This window comes from Gossypium hirsutum, chromosome A08 (assembly GCF_007990345.1).
Source record: "Gossypium hirsutum isolate 1008001.06 chromosome A08, Gossypium_hirsutum_v2.1, whole genome shotgun sequence".
NCBI lineage: Eukaryota > Viridiplantae > Streptophyta > Magnoliopsida > Malvales > Malvaceae > Gossypium > Gossypium hirsutum.
In genome coordinates, this window is record NC_053431.1 from 121,210,781 (window position 1) to 121,233,608 (window position 22,828).

General features: G+C 31.6%; 3 protein-coding genes and 1 long non-coding RNA gene across 5 annotated transcripts; 2 read left to right on the forward strand and 2 right to left on the reverse strand.

The window, feature by feature from the left end:
* Positions 1 to 618: 618 nt before the first annotated feature.
* LOC107948258 (alpha-L-fucosidase 1) lies at positions 619 to 4,542 on the forward strand. Of its 2 annotated transcripts, none has more exons than XM_041075077.1 (4): positions 619 to 1,477; positions 1,932 to 2,168; positions 2,382 to 3,177; positions 3,311 to 3,672. In XM_041075077.1, exons 1-3 carry the CDS (start codon positions 915 to 917, stop codon positions 3,142 to 3,144), a joined length of 1,563 nt encoding a protein of 520 aa, XP_040931011.1. In that variant the 5' UTR covers positions 619 to 914; the 3' UTR covers positions 3,145 to 3,177; positions 3,311 to 3,672. The 2 variants fall into 2 exon arrangements, with proteins under 2 accessions (XP_040931011.1, XP_016738233.2); XM_016882744.2 differs by lacking the exon at positions 3,311 to 3,672 and adding an exon at positions 4,143 to 4,542 and having other exon boundaries at positions 646 to 1,477.
* Positions 3,609 to 6,597, reverse strand: LOC107948260 (serine carboxypeptidase-like 48). The gene is made up of 9 exons (XM_016882746.2): positions 5,904 to 6,597; positions 5,390 to 5,558; positions 5,187 to 5,306; positions 4,967 to 5,110; positions 4,724 to 4,874; positions 4,544 to 4,632; positions 4,176 to 4,434; positions 3,933 to 4,066; positions 3,609 to 3,837 (listed from the first exon to the last, which is right to left on the reverse strand). The coding sequence occupies exons 1-9, from the start codon at positions 6,224 to 6,226 to the stop codon at positions 3,715 to 3,717; spliced, it is 1,512 nt and encodes a 503-aa protein (XP_016738235.2). The 5' UTR covers positions 6,227 to 6,597; the 3' UTR covers positions 3,609 to 3,714.
* A 4,898-nt stretch (positions 6,598 to 11,495) lies between these two features.
* On the reverse strand, positions 11,496 to 12,301 carry LOC121204708 (uncharacterized). Its single transcript, XR_005899900.1, has 2 exons — positions 11,978 to 12,301; positions 11,496 to 11,728 (listed from the first exon to the last, which is right to left on the reverse strand). It is a non-coding gene; the product is annotated as an uncharacterized lncRNA (long non-coding RNA).
* Positions 12,302 to 19,094: 6,793 nt separating this feature from the next.
* LOC107893339 (xyloglucan endotransglucosylase/hydrolase protein 31) lies at positions 19,095 to 22,341 on the forward strand. The gene is made up of 4 exons (XM_016818296.2): positions 19,095 to 19,494; positions 19,583 to 19,683; positions 19,759 to 19,976; positions 21,620 to 22,341. The coding sequence occupies exons 1-4, from the start codon at positions 19,164 to 19,166 to the stop codon at positions 21,978 to 21,980; spliced, it is 1,011 nt and encodes a 336-aa protein (XP_016673785.2). The 5' UTR covers positions 19,095 to 19,163; the 3' UTR covers positions 21,981 to 22,341.
* The last annotated feature ends 487 nt before the right edge of the window (positions 22,342 to 22,828 follow it).

Consider the following 22,828-nt stretch of genomic DNA (forward strand, 5'->3'; position numbering starts at 1 on the left):
ATAGATATCTTGTTCCAAGCATTGCACACTTTGCCTCATACTTCTCGGGTTAAGATTTTGTAATGTGAAAGTTTACCCCATGCTTTATGCTATATCGCTTCATTGCAGCAACCAAAGTGTGTTTGGAGGAAACTCCATCCTAACCTTTAAGTTGCCAAAATTTATTGACGAACTCTATCCCAACCTCCTGTAGGGCACGTTTTCATTTTTTTCTCACAAAATGACCTATATTAATAAATATAAAAAACCTAATTTCTTAAATTTTATAAATAAAAAAAACCGACATATATCCTTAATTTTAACAGGGCACAAGTACATGACGTCCCCAATGTCCTTCCTTTTCTTTATGGTAGACTTTCACAGCAGACCGTGAGACGTATGCATCCGCACCAAATGGAGTTTTCCTTACAATAATCACTTTGTAAATCATCATACTGATCCTTATCGAATTTCTCTTTATTCTTCGTTGTAATGGCAGGTTGTAAATCTAACATCCACAGCCCAAAAGTAATTCCTAAAAGGAAAAAAAAACAACTCAAAAACTAATAATATCCGCTACCACCAAAGGGGACATTCCTTTAAGACCAAGTGATAATCCATCACTGACCAGGCCAACTTACTTCATAACACGTGCCAATTGTAATTTTCAGCGCCAACAACCCCTGCAGTCCTTTCGCTTCATCATTGGTCAAAACTTAGAAGTCTGACAAAACTTGAAGTAAGATGATACCCACCATTGAAATTTGAATCCTTACAATTTAGAACTGAGCAGAAGCAGAACAAGAATCGATGCAGACCCCTTAGATTCCTTTTTCCAGTTTCAATACTGTTCTAATTCTAAAAACACCCACTTTCAGGTATCCTCCCCTCTCCTGTCTTTCACAATCACCAAAGCCAGCTGCAACACCATCAAAATGCCTAATCCATCCTTCAATTCTAGAAAACGCATTTCTATACACGCTTTACCAATCTTTGTCAGCCTGTTTTTCTCCGCCATTCCCCATTCTGCCCTCAAAATACCACCCCCTTTGCCCATTTTACCCCTTCCTTCGGCTTCTCAGCTTCAATGGCAACTCTCTTCCATGGCACTCTTTCTTCACTTTGGACCCAACACCTTCACTGACTCAGAGTGGGGAACAGGCCATGCCAGCCCCTCTGTGTTCAACCCCACCCTACTAAATGCTTCTCAGTGGGTACATGTAGCCAAGGAAGCTGGGTTTTCAAGGGTGATCCTTACTGCCAAGCATCATGATGGCTTCTGCTTGTGGCCAAGTGAATACACGGATTATTCCGTGAAGGCGAGTCCGTGGAGAGATGGGAAGGGCGATGTTGTTGCTGAGTTGGCTGCGGGAGCTAAGGAAGCTGGTATTGCTTTGGGGCTTTATCTGTCTCCATGGGATAGGCATGAAAGTTGCTATGGGAAGACCCTGGAATACAATGAATTCTATATCGGACAGATGACTGAGCTGTTGACTAGGTAATTCATTGTTTCGTTCGCCCTTTTTGAGTTTTCTCTTGTTTGCTATCTTTATTTTGTTTATAAATTTTGATATGTTTTTCTCATTTATGTTCTTGTTGGTATTGTTCATTTCTGATTTAGTACTTAGTTAATCTTTTATTTTATGCATTGGCTGTCTCTTTGGGTCTTTGGTTTTTTTTTTTTTGAAGGAATTTATCCTCTGAATTTGTTCGTTGATTTATGTTCATAGGAATTGTGTTTGCTTATGCAACTGAGTGGTTTTGTAATTGTTGTATTGCCTTCTCTTTGAGCTTCTTTGCTTGAACTGTATTGATTTTGATAATTTCCTGTTGATTTAGGCACTCCATTGATTATGGTATTGTGTGACTCCTTTCTTCATAGTTTTGTTCCATTTAGGTTTTCTGAATTGGGAAGTGCAGAGTGTTAAATTTCCCTTTTCAAATTTAAGCAGATATGGAGATATCAAGGAAGTATGGTTGGATGGTGCCAAAGGGGAGGGGGAAAAGGATATGGAGTATTACTTCGATGCTTGGTTTAGTCTCATTCATCAGCTCCAACCAGATGCCGTCATCTTTTCTGATGCAGGTCCCGACACAAGGTGGATCGGGGATGAGGCTGGTGTTGCTGGTTCTACTTGTTGGTCTCTTTTCAATCGAAGTAATGCCGTAATTGGTGGAACCAATCCTCAGTAAGCATCTATTCCTACTTTTTAATTTAGGCCTTTTTGCTCAAAATTACCTGATGATTATGCCGTTGCTTACAGCATATTCTCCATGAAATCTATGAAGTTAGGACATGCTTGCTTTGAACCATCAACAAACCATTTTCTTTTGTGCTTTTTGGATTTGGAACCAAACTAGTACCCATAGTGTTATAACATTATTTATGAATTATCTAACAGATACTCCCAAGGAGGAGACCCTCATGGTCATGACTGGGTACCTGCCGAGTGTGATGTCTCAATCAGGCGGGGTTGGTTTTGGCATGCATCTCAAGTGCCAAAGTCAGCATTGGAACTTCTTGATATATACTACAAATCAGCTGGTCGTAATTGTCTTTTGTTGCTAAATGTGCCCCCAAATTCTTCCGGTCTTATTTCAGATGAAGATATACAAGCACTCCAAGAATTCAAGGAACTTCGGAGGTCTATATTCTCAAATAATTTGGCCGAGAAAGGTCTCCTAACTGCTAGCAGTATTCGAGGAGGCAATGATAATTATCAGTTCAGTCCATATAATGTCTTTGAAGAAAGTATTTACACCTACTGGGCTCCTGAAGAGGATCAACGTGATTGGGTCTTATATTTAGACCTTCAAGAATCAGTATCTTTTAACGTTTTGCAAGTTCAAGAGCCGATTCACATGGGACAACGCATCATCAAGTTCCATCTTGAGATCCTGAGTGGAGGTAGATGGAAGAATGTGATTAGTGGCACAACAGTGGGATACAAAAGGTTGCTGCGATTTCCAACTGTTCAATCTCAGTACTTGAAGCTTGTCATTGACATGTCTCGAGCTGATCCTCTTATTTCTTATATGGGGCTTCATATGGATCGATTTTCCATTCTGAGCCATGCATCTAATACAACCTCACAGATATATGTTAATGGTAGTCAAGTCCTTAGGCAAGTTCCAAACAAACATTCCCAAACTGCCACAGTTTAGTACATGTAATTTCAAGCTGCAATTATTGTACTGGTGAGTGTTAAAAACTCTTTCTAAAATTTATTGTTACATAACTGGGGGCAGCTTCAAATGCCTAATGTACAAATAAGTTGATAGTATTGCATGTGTGCGTGATTATTAATTTGATCACCCTTTATTCTTATAGGCAAGATAGTCTCTTGAGCGTCGAATCTCGACCATTATGATGAACTAAATTATAGCTGCAAGGGTCTGTTACTACATTTCTAGAAGGTGAATGAAACTGTCAGACCATCATAGAAACATTGTACTAGTCATCTAGAAACAAATCTGTTTCTGGTGCTTCATAATCGAGTTTTGGGATTTTTAGCTCATTAAGGGATAATTACATTGAAAGGCTTTCCTTTTTTTGTCTTCTTAGATAGCAATGTGTATAAATAAAAGGGGAATGAAAAAGAGTTGGATCCATTTGCTTAACCACTGTATAAGACGCAAAGGGGGTACACTATTGATAACAATGAAGCTTTAGAAAATCTCAATTTATGTTCAGAATGTGCATTAGCAAATTGTGCCACAACAAGTGGGGTTAATTTATTGGGGAGCAAGTCTCTCTGCTGTCTTGGATGATGCTAGCTTTCCCTGCATCCAGTTCTGCAGCATTTGTAATGAAGCTTTTGGTTGATCCATTGGAACCATGTGACCGGCATTATGTACCTGCATTTTTGCATTTTGTTTTTTGGTTTTAAATGTGAACAATTGATAAGCATAAAAAATGGAAAAAGAAGCATGCAGTTGCATTGTGTTTGAACCTTAAGGAAAGCGAGAGGGCCATGGTTTTTCAGTTGTCCAGCTTCTACACCATCAACCATAAATGAAACTGTGGGAGCTGCCCCAAACTCTTTCTGTCCTGACCATTTCATGGCATGAACCCAGTTTGAATTTCCTGCCTCAAGTGAAAAAGTCACATTAGTATAGCAGAGTGAATAATCTATAACATTTCTTCAAAATCTCTTTTTCAGTTAACAAAATCAAGAAGAGTTGAAGGGTCTCACCGAGCCAGTTGCATATGAGATCATACTCTCCAGCATATATAAGCACCTTTATACCATCCTCTAGAAGAGCAGGAATGCCAACTTCTAAGTTCCTCATCCAGTCTGTAATCATGGCATCGTATACTTCGGTGCTGCATGACACAAAGTCAATGTTACCGACCCCTAAGGCATCCCGAACTGTTTTCTGATTGAGGAACGTCTCCACTGCCGAGAAATCGTAGCACAATTCTCCTTTGCATTCCTTTCTAATATCATAGTACTGTGCATTAAAGATGCCAGAGTTCAGAATCATGATTTCTATTTTTGCTTCCTTCTGAATAGAAATCACTTTTGTAATTATATAATGATAGATATTGGGCTTATCTTACATTTATATTACCAGCGATGCTCAGAATCTGATCAAATAAAGTGTTGCAGGTATCAAAAGAATCCACACAAGCATCTCCACCTTTAGAGCCTGCAATGGTAGTTCAACGTTATCAATAAATCACAAAAGAAACTGTACAGATTTTGATTTTAATCTTTTACAGCTGAGAGGAAGCAGTTACCACATCTTTTGATTGCTTGCACGCATGAAGGGACCAACTTTTTGATGTCGACATAATCAGATTGGGTAATTATACTTGTGTTCAAAGCATAATCTGGGTATGCTTGATACTGGATTTCAGGATCTGTTAGTCCATTCCCGATTGCAAAACCCTGTTCGAATATTAGAGTTCAATCTTAACCCAAAACATCAAAATGAAAAGTCCATATTCAAATGGTATAAAGGGAGATGAAGAAATACGTACCTTGAGATTAACATGAATTCCCTCTTTTGCCTTGTTTCCCTGGTGAACTCGAACAGCGAAAGCTGGAATGTAGTGCCCGGCATAAGATTCTCCGGTTATGTAGAAGTCATTCTCAACATACTCAGGATGCTGCTTGAAAAATCCCTGAAAGTACAGAAGACAGTTAAGTCAATTTTTGAATGCTTCTGTTGTATGGAAGGAATGTTAGAACACAACAAACCTGCAAGAAGTCATACAAATCGTTGCTGACACCAGTTTCATTATGGCGAAGGTCGTTTTCGTCTGAAGTATAACTGAAACCGGTTCCAGTGGGCTGATCTACAAACAAAATGTTCGATGCCTGCCAACGGACAATAAAATGTGGATTGATAAGCAGTAAGGAATTAAGTGTATCAGTGAAAATTTTGGAATTCTATCAGATACCTTGTCCCAACCATAGTCATTCCATACAAGCGACAAGTTTTTGGTAAGATGGAAAGGACCATTTTCATAAAACAATGCCAATTCACTGCTGCACCCTGGACCTCCAGTCAACCAAATCACTACAGGGTCTTTCTTGCTGTTCCGTGATTCGAAGAAAAGGTAAAACATCCTGCGAAAATTACATAAGGAGATAAAGAATCCACAATCAGTATTATTGTCAGCATTAAAGTATATTACAGCTCTGAATCATACCTAGAAAACTAGACAAACCACTGCATGATTTGGACTAGGCCTACAAAATAAACTAGGTCTGGCACTAAGGTTTATATAATAGCATGTTCTTCATATAGCAGATAAGCATTAAATTCTGCTTTACATCATCAGGGATTTTGGAATCTGTATTGGCTCTTATGTTACTTGGAAATATATTCAATATTCACTGCACATACAATCTGATTCTAAATTTATATCATTTGACATAGCATGTATACAAGATTTAGAACTCATGGCTGACCTTGCAGATACAGCATGTGGAAGTTTATAGTACCCAGCATGGTGACCAAACTCCTGAATGGAAGGCCCAGGTTCCCCAAGCACTGGGAACCTGAATTGCTTTTCAACAATCTTGGATGTCTCAACTGCAGGGGCATTGTCACCAGCATTAATAGCATCTTTAGGGAACAAATTAAGTCCTCTTATGAGCTTTTCAGCCTGTAACTTTGCCTGGCTAGAACTTGGAGATTGGTCCTTCCAATGGGAAATAGGCTTAGCCGAGGAAACAGAAAAAAGCACAAAAAGAGAAAGCAAACAGAGATTTTGACAGAAAGTAGAGGCCATTTTTGTGGGGTTTATCTTGGTCGATGAATGCAAGGTCCTGTTTGATTTGTATAGAGTTTGATCATAAAGCCCCCACTTTGAATAGAGACAAAGTCCAAATACAAAGCAAAAAAAGAAGGAAAAAAGAAAATTAACGGTCACCACTTGGCACCGGCTTTTCCCATCTAACCTGCCGTGTGAAAACTACTGATAAACATTGAACCCTCGACTCTTTTTTCATTAATTTTTTTTGAATGCTTAATTATCTCCATTAGTGATTTAGACAGCTGCATCAACTTTGCTTTTAAACCCAACTTTATTATTTAGAAAATTAAGTGGAAATAAATATCACTATTGAAATTTTTACACAAATGAATCTTGCCTCTTTTAAAACAAAATAAAATCTTCAACTTGAACTTAAAAGGAATGTGAAAATGTCTGTCTCCATCATCTTATTATTAAATTTTCTAGAAAATTATATACAAATAATTTACATGACTTGCCTTGTCATTCAAGGATCTCCATTGTTTTTTCATTTAGGGTTTATTATATAGCATTCACATCACAATATCTGGATTATTCTGTCATTTAGAGAAATTTAATGAATGAGACAGCTGGTAACATATTTGTTTTTGTACAAGATTCACGTTTTGTTCTTCAATATATATATATAAGAATTATTGTTTGATGAACCTAGTTATAACAGGCTTTCCTTTTGTCATTTGTTTTTTTAATAATCTTTTTTCCTATTCAAGAATAATAAAAAGAAGGGGGGCTTTGAAGGCAAGGCTAGAAACAAGATTAATGTTGCGTACAAGACATCAAAAACCCACACTCAAAACATGACAAAACAATAACTTGACTTCACTCAATGTTATAGAAATTGAAGAATGAAGTGAAAGGAACATGGGATCTTCCTATAGACAATACTGTGATTTCATCATTTGATGCCTGCTAACTGAAATGCCATTAGATGGATTGGTTCTGTCTACCTTTTGGATGTCACGCCAATGTTAGTCTAATAGAGTAGCTTTGAGTTTCAGCCTTATTCATGGACTAAAGAATTTTACGAGACTAAATTTTAAATTTAATCAGAATTTAATATAATTACATATTATTAAAATATAAAAAAATTCACATTTTTCATACGCATTTTTCATATGAATATTAACTTACTTTTTGAGTAAACTAACTTTAGGCATTGATATGATGAATTATTTGGTTGTAGGAAGATTGAAACCGTCATTAAAATCATCTTTTGGTCAATAAGAGATTTAGAAAAATGTGATGAAGATGATGAGTGTAAATATGGAGGGATATTCTTAACATACATCATCAAAGAATGTAAAATTGAAAATATAACCGAAATCAAATCAATAAAATCATTAGTAATAGGTGCTTTTGATTAAGAGTTAAATTACGTTTTTTTTTACTAAAAAAATTAACATATTAGTCATTGTATGTTAGATAAAAAAGCAATCTAATCACTTTTATTAAAAATTCCACCCATTATTATTAATAAAAACTGGCGTAACTGACTAAATAAGTAAATAATTACATATGATGTGCTATGTGTACCTGATTTTGAGGTATAAGGACAATTTTAAAAATAAAAATAGATGAAATTTTTAACAGAATGATCATTTGGCTCTTTGCTCTAACAAACACTACTAATTTGCTTATTTTTTTATTATAAAAATTAAATGTAATCCAACTACAAAAGTCATGAAGTATAAAAATACTTATTTTAATACATAGACCATTTTGCCCACTGGTCAGAGCCAATCATCTGTCTGGCGCAATAAACATTTAATTTTCTTTTATCTATTTAAGAGTGAAACATGGCCTTTTCATTTCGAAAAAAAATTACACTGTAAATTAGTTTGAATATTGAAATTCCTCATTATCGCTATATTTTTCAGAATATAAATAAATTTATCACTTTACTTTTATATTAAACTTTATTAAATTTTAAATTTTATTAAAATTTGTCACCAACTTTATTTTTTAATTTAAAACTTACCATTTAATTTGATTTTGATGGTTTAAAAGAATGGAAAAAATATTAATAAAATATTTTATTTGAATATTTAACAATAAATTAATTTATAAAAAAAATAAAAATTAATAAATTAACTTGAGGTGTTGTTTTTGTAATTATGAGATTCTCTATTACAAAATTTCTTTTGGGTTAGTATAATTAGGGGTGATGGAACAGCCCAGTTTCTGCCTACATAATATTTAAGCGACCTTCTATTTTTGGGCCCACAAATAACCCAATAGTTTTGGCTTGTATCATTAACATCTGAGAGTAGATGTTCTACTTCCAAAACCGGATAATTCCAGGGGTGTAAAAGATAATTTACTATTTTTAAAAGATTTAAAACTTTGACAAATTTGTGGGCTTGTGGATTGGATTGGCGATAAGGAAAAGAGAGGATGGGAAGGAAGAAAATTAATATACCAGTTAGCCGCCACCTATCTAGCCGTTTTAATTGCATTCTTAATCGTTGTCCATTTTATCATATCACTTACTTTCTTCCGGATTCGATCCTTGAAATTATCAAATGTTTCATTGTATACTTACAAATGTTATAATTAACATGTCATACTTACAGTCGAAGTCATTTTTAAATCTCTATATTTTACACTAATTCTCTGCTTAGTGTTTGTATATTGACGTGTGGTCAAGTATCATGCGTGAGCAATGTAAGGGAAAACTCAATACTTGTTTTGAACAAGATATAATATAGAAATTTCACGTGTTACGCGTACGTAAGTAAAGAAGATCCAATACTTGTCTTTTGACATGTGTCCTTCCTTTTCTTTTTCTTATTTACTTTAATTTCTAACATTAATTAATTTTTATATTTTTATAATATTATTAATTAATCTAAATATTTAATATCATTAATTTTTTTATTAAATTATTGACGTGATTTTTATTTATAAAAATGTTATTCTAACAAAGAAAGTTATATTTCCACATAGTTAGATTATACATTCTAAAAATTTCCATATCAACTATTGAAATTATTTATGGTGATAATTATTTGGACTAACTAATGAAATTATAATAATAGAGGGAGCAAAATAGATAAAATAAAAATACACAAATAATAAGACAAACAAATAATATAATAATTAGAAATTATATACATGTAATAATTTTAATAATTTTATATTTTAAAAAAATAATATAATAATTATATATTTTAAAAAATAATTTTAATAATTTTAAAATCATTTGCTGACGTGACATATAAGAAAATAGTATCACATCAACATTTAATTATATTTGGACCGCCACATCAACGATTAATGTTGACCGTTAGTCAACTAACAGCCACACCAACATATCTGTTAAAAATAGACCAATTTGACAAAAAAAAAAGGTTAAAAGTTAAAGTGTTTAAAAAAAAAACATAAAGAGCCAAAATACCAAACAGTCAAACGGTAAGGGCTATCTCTAACATTATGCCAATTAATTATAAAGATAATAAAAAAATTAAGGAAATGTAATGGTAATATAAAATTTTGAGATAACTAAATAATCTTGAGTTATATAGTGTTATGGTTAAAATTTATCAGATACCCCGTTTAATATAGATTCAAGTCGTGTCATCCTTAATTTCCACTCCTAATATTTTATAAAAAAATAAAAAAATGAAAAACACAGTCACTTACATAACAATTAATTAAAACTTAAAATAATACAATCAATAAAATAATAAAATAATTGTTTTGGGTTTGGATAACTGATTAAAGGTTTTCGTTTATGGGTGAGCGTAGGCTACCACGGACAGGACATTTTTGTCACCTTCTTCATCGTATTGTAGGCTAATAAAGGCATCACAATGGTATTCGTGTCCACAAAATTATTAGATAAACTAAACCAAATTAGTATTTGAAATTGGCTTCCATCCACAATTGAAGTTTCATTAATTTAGTGAAGTATAGGGTTACACTTTCATGTTGATTTTGAATGATGTAAAGACCTTACTAAACTATTCATTCTTGGAACATTAGGATACTCTTTCATATGGAAAAAAAATCAGTATCAATATTCTATTATCTGGTTATTAATCACTTTTCTCAAATTTAAAACTACTGTTTTATAGGCCAAATTAATACTTTGTTTTATACCCATACTACCTATGACTTCTTTAATATTAAACCTAAGAATAGTACAATTACTCGAGGTTGCCTCTTAACTCACAAGTAGTTAAGCAACTTTGAATGCCGACAACTTTTCACCCCTATGCCTCCTCAAATTCAACGTGTTTGAGAGCTTTTTTCGAGATTGAAATAATTTGTAATTAAATTTTGATTGTTTGTTTATTAATTATAACATCATTTAGTTATGAAGTCATTTCACTAAAGTATCATGATTGTACTATCTCATATTATATATTATTACGAAAGCCACTTAATAAGTTCTCGTCCAATGACCTTGTCATGAATGTGTTACCCTCACAATGTATTCTTAATCTCTTTTGGTTAAATTCGTTTTTCTAATATAATCTTATTTTATCTCATGATAATCATTACATCTTTCTTCATAAAAAGTCAATTGTTATCAAATAATAATTAAATCATATATCACTAAGACAAATGACCCGTGGTCACGTTACTATTCATCTATCATGTAATGTGGATAAGATGATATCATTTATCATTTATTGGGGTATGAATTCTACTGTTGTGGAATGATGCAACATCATGCAGAAGTCGTATACCCAACGTATCAACTTTTAGTTCCTTATCTATTTGAACTCAAGCTTTCATTTATATCAAAATATACGAGTCACACATATATAGTTCATCATCCACTCAAGATTAATGTGTGTCACACTATGAATGCCACAAGTGAATAAATCCGTACACAGATCTAGAATTTATTTTACTTAGGTTCTGCCTGATATACTGGCTGTCCAGTCAATCTCATCTATATCTCTATCTTCTGAGAATCATTCACTTCGATACCTGAGACAAAGTATCTCACTAATTAGATTTGATAGACAACATATTAGTTTTTCAATCGATTTGTTCAATTTTGATTAGACTAAGGATGTGTTTAAATTATCTATTAATATAAGTTATCTTATCGTATTATAATTCGACCATATAATATCGCTTAGTATTAATTAAACGTTAGACAATCAGTGAACCAATATTTGCTTTCATTTTTCTTTGCGTGCAAAAATCATTAAAGACAATATATAAAGATATTAATGATATTTGTAATGGGCCAAAATTGCCCAGACCCATCAGAAACCAAAATAAAAAATAAAAAATAATAACAGTCCATTATTTTACAAGGTCCAAATAAAATACAGACCCAAACTAAAAAATCTAGCCCAAAAAATAGCCCAAAACCTAAAACAATAAAGAACAAACCTAATGCCCTAAGGCGCCGCAGCCTCCATGTGCGCCCTCAGTGCGCACATCACCCGAGGGTCAGCTCCCTTGGCCCTGCTTGCACCAAAATGGCCACCTGCTTTATCCGTTGACTGAGCAAACCTACAGAAAGGAGAAGATAGAGCAGAAAGAAAAGTAGAAACAGAGTTAATATACAGTAACGAAACAGTAGCAAAAAATTCGAAAAAATATTGTATGGTTCGGCTATAGAGCCACTACTAACACAATGTAATTTTTTTACAGTCGAATATCAATAAAAAATAGAAGCAAAATTCTAAAGGTGATTTTTTAGCCTTATTCTTCTAAGATTTTTTTTAAATATAAAAATAAATAAAAAAAAGGAAAACTTACCAGAGACGATTCGTCTCCATCCATGATCGGAGTTTCTCTCCGACATCGAAAGCCTAGAACCCTTAGGGTTCGGTTTGGGGTTCGACGGTATGCGGTTCTTCTAAAGAAATCGAGCTTCTGGGGCCTTTTTATTTTTATTTTATTTTTTTTGAAATAGAAGGTGAACCCTTCGAGAAGGTTTGAAAACAGGATTTTTGGGCTCTTTGGTCGCTGTGTACGGCGGTGTCGTCATCGGCGACCAACGGCCGTCACGGTGGCCGACGGCCAGCTCTTATGGCCGGAGGGAGAGAGGGAAGAGAGAAAAGAAATAGCTTTTTTTTTTATATAGATTGTGGCTGAAATGAATTTTGAAGGTTTTTTTTTTGAATTTATACTGCCCCAATACGACATCGTTTAGTGCAGGCTCCTAAAGCCCTAAAACGACGTCGTTTTACCCCTCAGGATCCGCATGTTGACTCGACCCGCTAAAAGGATCAGCTCGTTTTGGGGCGAATGGGCTATTTTCTACCTTAGTCCTTCCGTATTTTTATATTTTTCAATCTAGCCCTGCCTATGTTTTATGTATTAATAATTTTTCCACATAATTTTACTCTCTTTTCATTTCAGCCCCTTATGAAATGGTGCGTTTTGGAGGGCGGGAATATTTTCCCATTTTGTCCCCCCATGTTATTCACGCCTTTCAATGCGGTCCCCCATTTTATTTTATTCCGATTTATGCCCTTAAATTCCATTTAAGTTTCAATCTAGCCCCTTTTATGTTTATTCATTTATTTTATTGTAATTTAGACTCTAAATTTTATTTAAATCTCAATTTAATCTTTTATTCACTTAGCTTTATTTTATATATGCATCTTGATCTGTTTTATTTGATTTATTTATTGTTACATTCATTCATTCATTTAATTTTTACTTTTCTTGTACTTAGAATTTGTATGATTCTTTATTCCTTTATTTGCACATTTTATTATTATTATTATTATTTCATTTGTTTTATTTTACTTTCAATTGTTAACTAAACTTTTTAGTTTTATTTGTTTCTCTACTTATTATCCTTTTTATTTTAGGTTTGTTTTATTTTTATTATTATTGTTATTTCATTATTTATTTATTTACTTATGTATATATATTTTTATATATACTTTCAAAAAATTTATATTATTATTATTATTATTTTGTTTTATTTAATATTTTTATTTTCTTTTTTATTTTACAATTAGCTTGCTTTTCATTTATTCATTTTACTTACGGGATATGAGTTCTTTCTAAAACCGAGATAATCAAATATTTTTCAAAATTAATAAATTTTTCGCGTTTATTCTTATTTCGAGGATTTAAGGCATTGTGTCCTAATTTATGGGACGTAATCATTTTCCTCGATTAACGTGAAATATACCTCTTTTTGTAAAAATTCAATTAAACAATGTTTAACAAAATGATCGTGTTTTTAAAATTTTTCTCAAATTTTTAACTTTCGACACTAAAAACACCAAGTAATCAACTAGGTACTAATTTTGGGCGTATCCAAGATGCTAATCCTTTCTCGTGTGTAATCGACTCTCGAACCCGTTTTCTGGATTTTGTAGACCAAAAATCATCGTTTTAATAAATATTAAACTTCTGTTAAAACGATTGAATTACCAGGTGATCCGATCACACCTAAATAAAAATAATTGGTGGCGACTCCCTTTTTCATTTTCAAAATCAAGTCGACCCCTTTTTTTTCAAAAATGGTTTCAACAATATTGATGAATATTTTATTAAATCAATTTGTTCAAAAAAAATTATAAGTACATATAGACGAAACCACTACACTAAGGGCACTAGATCTCAATAGTCTCCTACTTGCCTTAGTGATGTAACACCCCCTATCAGTATCAGTCGCTGGAATAAAGTACGAGGCGTTACCGGAGTTTACAGAACCATTTTTCATTAAACAAGTCATTTTACTATTCATATATATATAGACATATTCATAAATTTTTATAGCATTCTTAACCATCATCTTCATCCCTATACTTATACCATCTCATCATTTGTTCATTTTAAACCCATATCAAACATGATAAAATCATAATTATATGTAACTCAAAACTTACTAAATACAAGCCATACCAATGGCTAGTTACAGTTAGATCATTTATAAGCCAACATTGACTAATTAACCTATACATGCCATTATAACCATAATTCATTTACCATACATACCAAAATAGGCCGATGGATAGTGTGAGTGATCTCCGACGAGCTTTCGAAAACTCACTCATTTAAATTTAATATAAACATACAAGGCATATTCAATCATCTTGATCACAAGCCCTAACACATAACCTCATCACCCTTGTTAGTCGTACACTTCATATAAATACCAAGAAACATGTATGGGCTCAATTCTCATTAAATTTCTCATATATATAGATAATTTCACATTATGTAATAATATAACATATAGCAACCATATCTTTGTATTTTAAATACATTTTCATAACAACTTGTTTTGATTTCATACTATTTTATATTTGAGCTTTACTCATCAAAGTATTTGAAATATCATTTTTATGCAAATAGTACACACGAGGCACATAATTCCATAATTACGAATGAACATATTTATCAAACATATTCCATGTTCATATATCATAGTCTCAGGTCTCCATATATCAATAATCATTATTTTCTTGTATTTCAGATAAATACTTATAACCATACATAAGTATGCAATTCGCTATTTCTTCCTCTCAATCACAATTTCAAAAGACAAATTCTTGTGAATACGCTCACCAATTTCATAATTCCATGTATTTACCGTTTTCCATATTTATCCCATAAAATTCCTTGAAATTTTGATGGATTTCTTGTAGTACACTCATGGTGTACAATCTCATTAACCGTCAATTCGTACACATATATACATAAGTCCTTTTCAGAGAGCACACTCTCGCAAACCCTATTTCTTACAGCAGAATTAGCAGTCCAGCTAAATCCCCTGTAAGAGAGCACACTCTCGCGAACCTCATTTCTTACAGCGGGATTATTAGTCCAAGCTAAATCCCATGTAATGACAAATACTCTATAGAGCTTTGTCTAGATTACCAGTCCAAGCTAAATCCAGACTCACATTTACTTTGGATTACCCGTCCGGGATAAATCCATTTCGCACATATTTTTTGGGAGGGCTTATATTAGGATCACCCATCCGGGCTAGATCCTTTTCACACATATTCTTTAGGAAGGCTTATATCAGGATCACTCGTTCGAGCTAGATCCTTTTTACTGTCAAATCCTTTTCAGTAATCCATCGAATTCCATTCCATTCAACCGAGATTTATTTCCCTTTTTATTGAATATTATTAGCATTTCATCAATAATCATATATTGAGCATTCAAATCACATTTTCATCACATAAACGTACATTTCAAACATTTAAGAATACAATTCAAGTTACACAAACTTACAATTTGATTTTTATACCATAACTATAATTTTAATTTCATAATAAATATTTGAAATAAAACATTATATCATTTCTAATTCAACGTTTATCTATTATTATCGGGCATGTGATCAATTTATGTACAAGTCATTCATATATTTTCCTCCTCCTCCTCTCCATTCCACATCCTTAATGTATATATCACGCTTATAAGTAACATTATCTACAATTTCACTATTTACTTATATGTATATTAAAAGCTGTCTGTCCATGTCATAGTCACTAAATTATTTTCATCTTGAGCTACAGAACTCCAAATTAAGATCCAGTTGATGTTTTTGAAACTGGATTCATATATCCTTCTACCACAAAAATTTCAGAATTTATAGTTTAGCCAATTAGTATAGCAAAATCTTCAAATTTATCCATGTTCTGTTGTTTGACAACATTGACCTTTGTTTACTAAAAATTAATTATCTCTTAACACAGAATTTGGATGATATTCTCGTTTATTTCTATTGAAAATAGACTCATTAAAAATATAAACATATAAATTTAATCCCCTAATTATTTCTCTCCAATTTTTGATGATTTTCCAAAGTCAGAACAGGAAAACCCAAAATCATTCTGACATTGTCTCACAAAATTTATTATATCTCATGATTTACAATTCTATTTACTTACACAGTTTCTTCTATGAGAAACTAGACTCAATAAGCTTTAATTTCATATTTTATTCATCCTCTAATTTAATTCTCACAATTTTTGGTGATTTTTCAAAGTTAGACTACTACTGCTGTCTAGAACTGTTTTAGTGCAAAATGTTGATTACTATTTTTCCCCTAAACTTTTAATACATGACGATTTCGTCCCTAGGCTTGGAAAATGAAATTCTTGCAATTTAATACTTATTCCAAGCCTAATTATTCTCATACATACCAATCACAGCCCATGAGTTTCATGAAATTTCAGAATTTTTCATAAATTCAACACTTTTCAATTTAACCCCTAAAACATATTTTCATCCAAAATTCTTTAATAAAACACCTTTAAACATCCATTAACATCTCAATTTCATCATAAAATAACAAAAATCATATGAACTTATCAATGGTAACTTCTAAAAGTTTCAAAAAAATCAAAAACTAATAGAATACTAAGTTGGACCTAATTGTAAAAGTCCAAGAATATAAAAATTTCAAGGAAAAAGCAAGAATTGAACTTGCTTGAAGCTAAAATATGAAAGACCAGCTCAAAAACCTCTTCCATGGCTGTTTTTGGCAGAAAGTTGAAGAAGAAATGGTCTAGAAATCATTAAAATCAACTTTGGCCATGTAACTTTTGTTAAAATTCCAATTTTGTCCTTTTCACATAAAAATCTTTGATTTTTTTCATGCTATGCCGCCTCAGCCATTTTAAAATGGTCCATTTTCGCTTTTAGTCCTTCCTTATTTAATGTTTAAGCTATTTAATCACTTTAGCAAGTTTTGCACCTTTTCAATTTAGTCCTTTTTATCTAATTCACAACCGAAACGTTAAAATTTTTTGACAAAATTTTAATATTACCTTATTAACACTCCGTAAATATTCATAAAAATATTTATGGCTTGGTTTATAACACCGAGATCTCAATACCTCTTTTTCTCAATTTCTTAACTAAATAAATCTTTGTAAAACACAGTTTACTATTTCAAAAATATTTTAAAAGCCACATTTGGCTCGTAAATATTAAATAATATAAATTACGAGTTCATTTGCTTGATTTGATGGTCTCGAACCACTATTTCCTACATCACTGAAATTTGTGCTATTACAAGTGAAGTCAATGAGTCGTATTTCTCATTTTCATACCCTCTATATGTTTCTCAAAATTACTGCCTTCCTATCCCAAGGTTGTCCTCTAATGCGACTTTAACTATATCCACGATATCCCATAAGTTACTACCTCCCTTATGATATGATATTTTCTATTAACGTATTTTATCCTCTTATGGTTTCTAGTTTCTTTAGCGTTAGCTATTGTTGCACTATAATCATTAAGGGTGAACAAAACTCAATTTAATTCAAAAAAATTAAAAAAATTAAATTTTGAATTAACTGAATCGAGTTATTTGATTTTTTCGAGTCAACTCGAATAAGTAATTCAAATTTCAAGTTCGAGTCAAATTGAATTTTATAGTTTGAATAATTCGAATAACAGATTGGTGTAAATACTCCTTTCTTCCTTATCAATTTTAAAAATGAGTAAATTGGTCTCTCTCAACAAAAATTACAAAAAAATCAAAATATTTTTCAAAAGTTTAAAATATTTATAAAAATTTCAAAAATTTAAAAAAAATTTAAAAATTCTAAAGAATATATAAAAAAGTTAAAATTTTAAAATTTTTCTAAAATAAAAATTTTTGTAAGCTAAATAAGTTAATTAATGATTCAATTTTATTATACTAAAGTATATTTTCTTCTTCTTATTTTGCTTTGAAAAGAATTTCAAATATATATGGTTTCAAATTTATGTGCTTTAACATGGACTTAGTTATATTGCAGCAAGATTTTAATTTGACATATTTAATTTTTTAATTTAACTCGATTTGAAATTTTTTGAATCGAATTAGAATGATAAAATAGGACTCGCCAACTCGATTAACTCGAAATTCTTTCACTTGATTCAACTCGATTCAATCGAATGTTCACCCCTAATTTTCATAATACTATGTGATAGTTTTTTTCATATTAGGAACGACTTTTAAGATCCGTAAGGAACTCCTGAAGCTATATATCTCTTCTTTTGTTGCCTCAGAAGTTGTCACATATTCGATCTCCATAGTAGAGTCAACAATGCAGCTCTACTTGACACTTCTCCACACTATGGACTCATTGCCTAGGACAAAGACACAGTTCAATGTTAATTTTCTCGAATTCCAACATATTTGAAAGTCAAAATCTATATAACTAATAAGAGTAAGATTTCCCATGGAGTATCAAGCTTATAATCCATCGTTCTACATAAATACTTGAGTATATAGTTAAATAGTTGGAAGTGTGTAGGATTGGGATTCGTTTGATATCGACTCACCAATACTATTACGAAACAGATATTTGAACGCGTGCACAACATGGTATACATGAGACATCCTACTGTCGAAGCATAAGGAACATTTCTCATATATTCTCTTTTTTTCATTATTTTAAGACAATGCTCTAAAAAAAATACGAAAGCCCGGTACAGAAGTTGTGTTACCTTCTTTGATTTGGTCATTGTAAAACGATCCAATATTTTATCTATGTTTAAATTTGTAATAAAATTATCACTTTATTTTTTTTGATCCTTTAAAATTCTAATACCTAAAACATAATTAATTTCTTTCAAATTTTTCCTAAACTGATGTGTTAACTACAGTTTAATGGAAAACAATATCCCTACATTATTCCCAATCGACATATAAAACGAAAAAATAGTCTTTCCTTTCTTATTATAAATACAAAATTCATCTCAAATCCAAATGCTTTTATCTAAAAAAAGCTTTCATTACCGTTTCATCTTTTACTTCTCAAAGTGAACTAACGGAAATAGCAAGTTTGATACCATAAAAGCAGTGAAACTATATATATATATGTCAATTGTCACATCAACCATCTTTCCTCACATTCAAGGTTTTGTCCGCATGCACAGCTACCCCCATCAACCAAAATTTCACCGTATATATGGTGGGCCTTCAATCTCCTTATTTATACCAAGTGTATTGCCACACTCTTCCATGCACAAACCAGTTTTCATAACCTTCTTCAATATTTGGTCCCAATATGCATTTAATCATTTAGTCGTTTTTGTTTCTCTACTGATTGTCTGTTCTTCTTTGCCTTCTCTTTTCTGTCTCCCGTTTATGGCTCCGATTTTCTCTCTGTTTCTTTCTTTCGTCATGCTTTCATGGAGCATTGCTCAGGGACAGGGTCCACCTTCCCCAGGATACTCCCCCTCCACCAGTGTTCGTACTTTGAAATTTGATCAAGTTTTTAGAAATCTATGGGGTCCTCAGCATCAGAGAGCCGATCAGGATTCAATAACTATCTGGCTTGATAAAACCTCAGGTTCTTTCCCATTGTTTTTTCTTTTCCATGATGTTTCTTCTCATAGACCTTCCTTGAGATGATCACTTTGCTTTCATGGTGAAAACAGGAAGTGGTTTCAAGTCAATTCAGCCATACCAATCTGGTTACTTTGGTGCTGCCATGAAACTCCAACCTGGTTATACAGCAGGAGTCATTACATCTTTCTACGTAAGATTAATTTTTAGTTTACATACACAAAGTTAAAAATAAAAATACCACTGAATTTGACGCAACTTCTGACAGCTTTCAAACAACGAAGATCACCCTGGAAACCATGATGAAATTGATATTGAGTTCCTTGGAACAACACCAGATGAGCTCTACACTTTGCAGACTAATGTGTATATTAAAGGAAGTGGCGATGGAAATCTAATTGGAAGGGAAATGAAATTTCATCTATGGTTTGATCCTACGCAAGACTTCCATAACTATGCTGCACTGTGGACCCCTAGTGAGATTATGTAAGTAATATTTAAATCGTTAACTTCAGCTTTCTTCGCTTTAATCATGCTTGACTACATCCTTTTCATGCATGCATACTTTACTGTCCATGCTTTGGGGTCGAATAATTCAACTAATTATTCCGTTTCTGGTTTTTTCTTACTGATAATAACGGTTTATATATATATATATTTATGTTGTAAATATAAGAGTTTACAATCAATTCGTTACTCATTTTCTTTCTCAATTATTAAAAAGAAAAAAATTATAGTGGTGTGGTCGTGGGTCAAATCATGTTAATTGTGAGAAGACATAAAAATTAAAATACATAATAAATAAATTTTAAAGGTTATATTAATAACTATTTTTTTATAAAAAGTATTCTTTTAATCATTACCCCCATTCTTTCTATTTTACTCTTTTAGAATGTAATTTATAAGTTATTGGGAATTTTTTATTTTATTTAATTGAAAATGAAAATATTTAATATTTTAAATATGTTTCATATTCATTTTAATTTTTTTATTATAAAAATTTTAACGAAAAAATATTGGATAAAATATATAGGTAGGTAGCTACTTATAACGTAAAGTAAAGAGTATTAAGTTAAATTTTATTTTATTAAAATATTAAAATAAATTGTTTTTAAAAAAAATGAGGTATTCAAATTAACATATTTATTTTTATCTAAAATTATCTAAAATAATATAAAATATTAATAATTAATTAATCTTTTAAAATTAATATTTATTTTTATCAAACAACTTAATTATATTCTGTACTTATATGTACTAATTTATCAAACAACTTTCTAATATCAATTCAACACTTATAAAATTTAGTGGCAATTATAGTGAGAACTTTTAAAATGAGAACCAAAATAATCCTAGACATTAGATCAAAATAAATGGCTTTAAGCTTTAGATTTTATATTTACCTTACCTTATTAAAATAAAACTAATACACTCTATATTTTTCTTCTATTTTTCTTTGCAATAATTGAAGTCTTAGGGTGAAAAAAATAGACAATTCATAACTTTCAAATTTGATTTTTTTTGTTGAAAGATTTGGACATGAATTTTTATTTATTGAAGTTATACACATGAAACTTATATAATAATCCATATGTATACACGAAAACTAAACTTTAATTTAATTGTATACATTTATATAAATGAATGCATACATTTATTTTCATATTTAATAATGTTACTAATAATTTATAAAACCTAAATTAAATAAAAAAAATTTGTATAAATCACACAAAATTAAAGTTCATAACATTGCAAGTTAAATCAGAATTCGTATGTAACGTTACATATTACATTAAAATTTACATATAATATTACACATTAAATTAAAATTTATATAAAATTATATTTACCACTTTTTTTTTATAAACAAATCAGTATACATATAATGTACAAATTATCATGTCCACTCATATATTGAGACGTGGATTGGTAATGGGGTCACAACTTTTATTTTGATGGGCTTTACTTTTGTTAGTGCAGTCGTACGATTACGGAAAGCGATATATGTGCACAGTATATTTTTTGTCGGTTCCCCTGAGAAAAATCTATCCTAATAAAGTAACCCACTCTTCCTAAACTCAGATTCTGAACTCGTTAAATTTGGGTATAATATATGATTCAATCAACAGATTTTTCGTAGACGATGTGCCAATTAGGAGGTACACAAGGAAGAGTGAAGCCACATTTCCAACAAGACCGATGTGGGTGTATGGATCAATATGGGATGCATCAACTTGGGCCACTGATAATGGGAGATACAAAGCTAATTATAACTACCAACCCTTTGTTGGTAAGTATACAAACTTCAAAATCAGTGGCTGTATAGCCGGTGGCCCTGCCTCATGCCGCCCGCCCTCGGTCTCTCCATCCGACACTGGTAGCCTTAGTCAACAACAACTCGAGGCCATGAATTGGGTCCAAAGGAACTATTTGGTGTATGACTATTGCCAGGACCCTAAGAGGGATCATGGTCAGTTACCCGAGTGCTAAATTAAGAACTGGATATTTAAAATTTTTTATTAAGATGCAAATTTGTTATCATTGTTGAATTGGGTGCTGAGATGGGTCCTGCTTGCCAAGAACAGGTGCAAGAGTGATGAAGCGTCCAAAGTCTTCTAAGATTTACAAGTTGTTTGTTGTTTTTGTCAATTTGTGCTGTTTTTGGTGTTAGTGTTTTGGATTGTGGGTTGGAATAAAAATATGATTGTGAAAGTGCTGCTTTTTTTTTTAAAGGAAAGAAAAGCACGAAGGAAAATTTGACATGAGACATCAAAAGAAAGAGAAATAGCCAAAGGGGCCTTTAAGTGTATGTAAGTACTATTAATGGAAAGAGATGGTGTGATTCTGTTTTCTTTTGGTAATAATGAATTTGGTTGGGAGAAGAAAGAAGAAACGATGATGAAAGTCAAGACGCTAGTCTAATCAACCCTTCATTCGAATTTAAATATTTTTTTATTAAATCAGTTAGAATTGAATGAAAAAATTTTAAATTTAATTAAGTTGGTGAATTTTATTTTATTATTCTAATTTAATTTAATTTTTTTAAATCAATTTGAGGGAAATGAGATTCGAGTCGAGTCGAATAAATTTGTTCTAATTAAACTAAAAAAATAAATTGGCCATGTTGAAATAATATTGACAAAATGACTAAATTTCAAATTAAATAATATAAACACCATATATATTTTTGAGAACTCTTTTAATACAAAATAATAGAAAAAAAAAAGATAATTAGTATGATAACTTGATTTAATAATTTGCTTGTTTAAGGAATCAAATTTATCATTTTGATTTTTTTTAAAAAATATATAATTTAGCATTTATATATTTGTAAATAT